Source organism: Mytilus trossulus, chromosome 4 (assembly GCF_036588685.1).
Source record: "Mytilus trossulus isolate FHL-02 chromosome 4, PNRI_Mtr1.1.1.hap1, whole genome shotgun sequence".
NCBI lineage: Eukaryota > Metazoa > Mollusca > Bivalvia > Mytilida > Mytilidae > Mytilus > Mytilus trossulus.
In genome coordinates, this window is record NC_086376.1 from 4,780,491 (window position 1) to 4,786,403 (window position 5,913).

Below are 5,913 nucleotides of genomic sequence, written 5' to 3' on the forward strand. Positions count from 1 at the left end.
CGGACAGACAGACGGACGGACACCGGACATTTGTATACCATAATACGTCCCGTCAAAACGTCAAAATTTTGACGGGCGTATAAAAATGTTTCAGAGATGATTTTGTAAAAAAAAAAAAAAAAACAGACGATTCAGTGACGGCTAACGTTAAGTGATAAGCATAGCTCAATTTATTCGTCGGGTCAGGTGAAATATAAAGACATATTGCATAATTAGATAGGTAATACATAAGTTAACACTGAAAGTCCAGTCAAAATTAATTTATATATATAAATCATTGCCCGTCATTTTAAATTCATCTATCTAGGCTTTGTGGACCATTATAATTGTTTCTTTCAGTGAGTAGTTATGACCCTTCCAGTGATTCCATTCGACGCCATCAGCATATGATTTATGCTCCCCTTTCAGATAGAGACCATTCAGGTTGCTATGGTGACATGTTTGATACCACCAGGCTCTCTTGAACTCAACTGCGCATGATTTGCCATATTCGTCGTTATCTTTGTCTTTTGTGGAGAATTTCTGTCCGTTATGAACAGCCATCGAGTCTCCTGATAATATAATTAATATGGTACTTATCTAAATACATAACACACATATCATTGTTAACTATGTTCCTATGTACAAAACATTTGTTACAATAAATAAATTATTCATTTTCTCTTTCTGTTGAAATACCGAAGCTGTTTTGAATATTCTTTTACAATTTACTGTTATTAAATATTCAATGGGTTCGGTAAGATTGATAATACATTCATTGTGCCTTTTAACTTTATATTTGCACCTCATCAATTATTGTTTTTATTATAGCCAGAATCAGGAGTGGCATAATTTCCAATACAACAACGAAGCAGGAGTGGTATTATTCGATGCATCTTCTGGTGGACTGTTATTCCCCGAGGGTATCACCAGCCCAGTAGCCAGTACTTTGGTACTGGCATCAGTACTTCGGTACTGGCATGAAAATACGGATTGCTTGTGTTATTAAAATTTCCTGTTACAAATTGTTAGAAATTATTATAAATTAAGGAATGTATCTCCCTCATGCAAAGCTCTGATTGCTTTCACGGATTTGGCTATACTTTTTGGACCTTTTGGATTATAACTCTTCGTCTTTAATATAAGCTTTGGATTTCTAATATTTTGGCCACGAGCATCACTGAAGAGACATGTATTGTCGAAATGCGCATCTGGTGCAGAATAATAGGTACCGTTAATGTTCTTCCAATACAAGAACGAAGCAGGGTGGCATTATTTTTAAATGAAACAACTAAGCAGGCGTGGCACTAATTTCAATGAAACAAAAAAGCAGATGTGCCATTATTTCCAACGAAACAACTAAGAAGGCTTAGCATTATTTCCAATGAATCAACTAAGCAGACGTGGCATTATTTCCAATGAATCAACTAAGCAGATGTGGCATTATTTCCAATGAATCAACTAAGCAGACGTGTCATTATTTCCAATGAATCAACTAATCAGACGTGGCATTATTTGCAATGAATCAACAAGTAGGCGTGGCATTATATTCCATGACTTAACTTTCCATCAAAACCCATAGGACAAGGATTTGTTAAACACCACTCAATCAATCAAGCAATCGCTATGTTGATATATTTTGTTTGCCTTGAAACTTTGGATTTACCGTTTAGCCAAAACAGGTATCAATAGGTACAGTTTATTTTGAAATGATTACCCACGACACATATTGAATGTGATCTAATTTTGAAAATAACGGTAGACTTGAGATCGACAAAGTATGTTAGAATGTTTCCTCATTGTGCATGTTTTTTCTCACTCATAGATAAATAGACAATAACTGTTTAGTGTCTTTAAATATCAGCTGTATTTGTACGAGGCTAGGAAACAAGGTGTATGCGGGCTTGTAGCGAGCTACTACACCTGTTTCGAGCCGAGTACAAATACAGCTGATATTTAAAGACACTAAACAGTTATTGTCTTTATCCTGCAATTAATTCTGTATATTGTTTGTGTTTTTAAAGACACAAAAACTAACATATTTAGCATTTGTTTTCAATTTGTAATCCCTTGAGGCCCGTGTAGTGATATCAAAATCACACATTACGCTGAAGACTGGTTCGCAAAAAAGAATCTCGAATGGTCAATATTATACATCGCTCAAGGTGAATAATTATATTTTTAACATAACAAATAATTTCAACAGTAAAAACAAATAACAAAACATTCAGTCAAATTTGAAACAGAAGTGTACGAGTTGTTCTTCTCTTCAGACATTCACTGAACATGCATGCTGAAATTGACATGGTTGATTTTGTAACACAACCATTTGAAATCGACAACTGTCATTGTAATTGGAATGCAACTGGAATACACATTCTGAGGTCACACAGGTTCAAACAATACTCATTCCGGCAGTGGGCGGAGCTTTAAAGCGATATCTGTATAGTAGGACACCCAATTGCAGGATAAAGGAGAGTAATACACAAATAGCATTGCTTTAATACATGCATCGCCGGAATAACCACTAACACTCAAAATATAACCAGAACCTTCGCTACCAACACCGAACTTCCCATACAGGGCATACTTTCGGTTGTTTTCGAAGTCTTCCATATCAATTCTCATTTTGTATTTCCCTTGAGATGTAAGAAGGTGTAGATTGTCGTTACCTAATGTTAATTAAAATTCAAAATGAAATATTTTTATTATTATATTTTAATATATTCCGTACTTTTAGGGATACGGTGTTAACGGAAGATATTTTAAATCAATTGTGTCTGTGCCACACCGATCTTATTACCATGTCAGTGACCATTTATATAAAACAATCTTTAAACAAGCATTTAATTTTAAAACAGAGTAGCCAACATCCTTAAATAAGAGTACCGATGTTTAGAAAAAAACCCAGATGACTTGAGAACAGTTAAAAAATATAAGTCTATCAAGCTAATAAAAATAATTCAAAGGACATTATTAGCTTTTTGGGTACAAGAAAAGTAAAGTAGTTGATCATGGACTGGTGAAACTTACAACGGTTAAACTATATCTATATATGTTTTTTTATAAATGTAGAATTATTCATTACCCATCCAGTATTCTTCACACTTGTTACCAAATCCTTTTTGATAAGAGTCCCAGTCTCTATAAAAGTCGATCTTTCCGTTCATTATACGTTGAAAAACCTTAAAATACCAAACGTAAAAATTTTTACAGAAAGACGTGCGGTTCATTTAAAATTTAACAATACAATGGAAAATGTTTTTTTTAGCATTCAATTATTTAAAAAATGTGTTGGTATGGATATCGAAAAAAAAAATCAATATTAATACTAAAAAAAAGATGATAAAAATAGTTATAAAAAAAATAATATTGATAATAATAACAAAAACAAGATTTTAAACATGAATATATTTCTGAGAAGGAGGGGATAATTTGACTCTTAGTTTATAATATATTAGTTGGGGTAATCGTTTTAGCACTATTTTGAATACATTTATTCCTTTGACACTCACAGTCCATCCCCCACCATGTTTTTCCATTTCGCAGAAAACCTTGAATCCAGAAGTTTTAAGAGGGAAGATCTTGTAAATTCCACTTTTACACGTTGATTTGTCCAGATCACCTTAATCAGCAGGTCTTTTGACTGAAAATATAGATGGATGTATTTTTAAAAATGCAATTGTCGTTTTTTCTGTATGTTTCTTGATGCATAAATTATCATGGTATGATTATTTAATTTGATACTTTATAATTATGATAAAAAAAAGAACGACATACAAAGTTATTAAAAAAAAACTTTTTTTTTTTAATTTTTATGCGTCATAGGCGTTTTTTCTGGCTTATTCGACAACGCTCAAAGCCAAATACGTAAAATAGACACTTTAAACAGGGGTTAGTTAGTTACTGCTATTCAGTGAATTGCAGGGTGTTATGTATAGTCGTATGTATATTTGACAAAAAGACTTCAGGAGAGCCCATAGATATAGGAAGCTGTGGTGTGAATGCCAATGAGACAACTCTCCATCCAAATAACAATTTTTAAAAAGTAAACCATTATAGGTCAAATTACGGCCTTCAACACGGAGCATTGGCTCACACCGAACAAAAAGCTATAAAGGGCCCCAAAATTAATGTCTGTTTTCTAACATATTATCAATTAATTTTGCAATAAATTATACAAATGACTTTCCTACCTGTGTACAATGATTGCGACCACGAGTTGGTTGTTCGATACAGAATAAGTCTTTAGTTTTCTCTGTTGTGTTTTGTGTAATGGTGTATGTCTTGTTGTCGTTTGTGGCATTGAAAGCTTATTAGTTATCATATTGAATATGCAAAATAAAGGCAACCATAATATACCGCTATTCAAAACTCATAAATCCATAAACAAAAAACAAAATCGGGGTAACAAACTAAAACTGTCGGATACGCATTAAATATAAGAGGAGAACAAAGACACAACATTAAAATGTAACACACACAGAAAGGGACTAAGCATTAGACAAAATCCTATGAGAATAACATACCAAAATCGTAAGTTTTATAATTTTCAAGTCGATGTGCCCACAACTACACTGAAACCTCTCTGAAACAAACCATTTAATCTGATATGGGAGGAACGAATGGAGGTATGGTATGGACTGACGGGAACACATACTAAAATCGCAATGCATACTCCAAATTTTGCATATGCTAATAAACAGTCAGTATATATATACTGAGAGTTTTTTTCTGTTATACTCTAATTAGAGTCTTTTCTTCGATATACATAGTGCAACTTTTGTGTGTTACGAAGAAGTGTTGGTAAAAAATCAGATTGTTATCGTATTTAAGTTTGTTATTTTTTGCGAATAACAATTTGTTGACACATATACCATCACACATCTTCTTATTGAAAATGAACGTTTACTCACACTCGTAATTGTATGATTCTGGTACAAAGGGAACCTGAAATGTTTCCTTTATTTTTCAGTAGTTCGATGTTGGTATATACCGTTTTCAAACAAGGTCATGCATGAAACTTTCTGGCTTAAACATTTCACATTCATTTAGTATGTGGAATAATATCGGCCACAGTAAACGAGGTCTGGCAATGTCCATAAAACACCAATCCGCTGACTCCACTCTAGAGGCCGTTTAGGGGGGGGGCTGTCCGCTGACTCCACTCTAGAGGCCGTTTAGGGGGGCTGTCCGCTGACTCCACTCTAGAGGCCGTTAGGGGGACTGTCCGCTTGAATTCAGCTAGGATCGATGATAATTCAAGAAGGGACGAGAACTATTACTCATAACTACAGACTATGACTGATTGATGTTTGAATTGAAGCCTTATGCAAAAAACTCAATGGAGTCACCTATTTTATCGCATTTGCTGGAACATGAGCCTTTGAAGCAAATTATAAGTATGATTATCCTCTCAACAATGACAAACAGAACACTCTATACCCGATTTTCATGGCTTTGTTAAACGATATATTATTATTGAGAAGATTAAATTGGAGATACTGATGAACTCCGATACCCTATTTAAGTATTTTAAAAACAGGAAGTGATTGAATATGTCTCATTTACATATTCTCCTTTTCCATTCTCAATTTTATTGTTATCCAAAATCTATGTCTGAACGAAGGATTTGAAATTTTATAGTTTTTATTATAATTCTGTCTTAATTGACAACTGTGAAAACTTAATTCCCTGATTTACTTAAGTCTTTTAGTTTTGGTATCACCACGAATAGGGAAGTGAAAATAGTCGAATAAGATAAAATTTCTTACAAATTATAGTATTACAAAACTTCATTAAATATGATACATAAATTTCCCAATACGCAAACATTAAATCTGATAAAACGTTTGTAAAAAATATGGAGTGCCCCAAGGTTCTATTTAAGATCCTCCGTTTTTTTCTAATTTATATAAATGATTTACCACTTCA

At 33.3% G+C, this 5,913-nt stretch overlaps 1 protein-coding gene across 1 annotated transcript; it reads right to left on the reverse strand.

The window, feature by feature from the left end:
* Window positions 1–303: 303 nt before the first annotated feature.
* On the reverse strand, window positions 304–3,622 carry LOC134714400 (ficolin-2-like). The gene is made up of 4 exons (XM_063575641.1): window positions 3,495–3,622; window positions 3,068–3,164; window positions 2,491–2,651; window positions 304–579 (listed from the first exon to the last, which is right to left on the reverse strand). Exons 1-4 carry the CDS (start codon window positions 3,519–3,521, stop codon window positions 304–306), a joined length of 561 nt encoding a protein of 186 aa, XP_063431711.1. The 5' UTR covers window positions 3,522–3,622.
* Between the last annotated feature and the right edge of the window lie 2,291 nt (window positions 3,623–5,913).

What these genes read in the sequence shown, in the direction of transcription:
- LOC134714400 (XM_063575641.1), bottom strand. Translation starts at nt 3,521, where the DNA reads ATGGAAAAACATGGTGGGGGATGGACT. An exon ending in AACATGGTGGGGGATGGACT is followed by an intron (nt 3,165 to 3,494) that starts GTGAGTGTCAAA and finishes TGGTATTTTAAG; the next exon opens with GTTTTTCAACGTATAATGAA. An exon ending in TTAGTGGTTATTCCGGCGAT is followed by an intron (nt 580 to 2,490) that starts GCATGTATTAAA and finishes TTATGTATTTAG; the next exon opens with ATAAGTACCATATTAATTAT.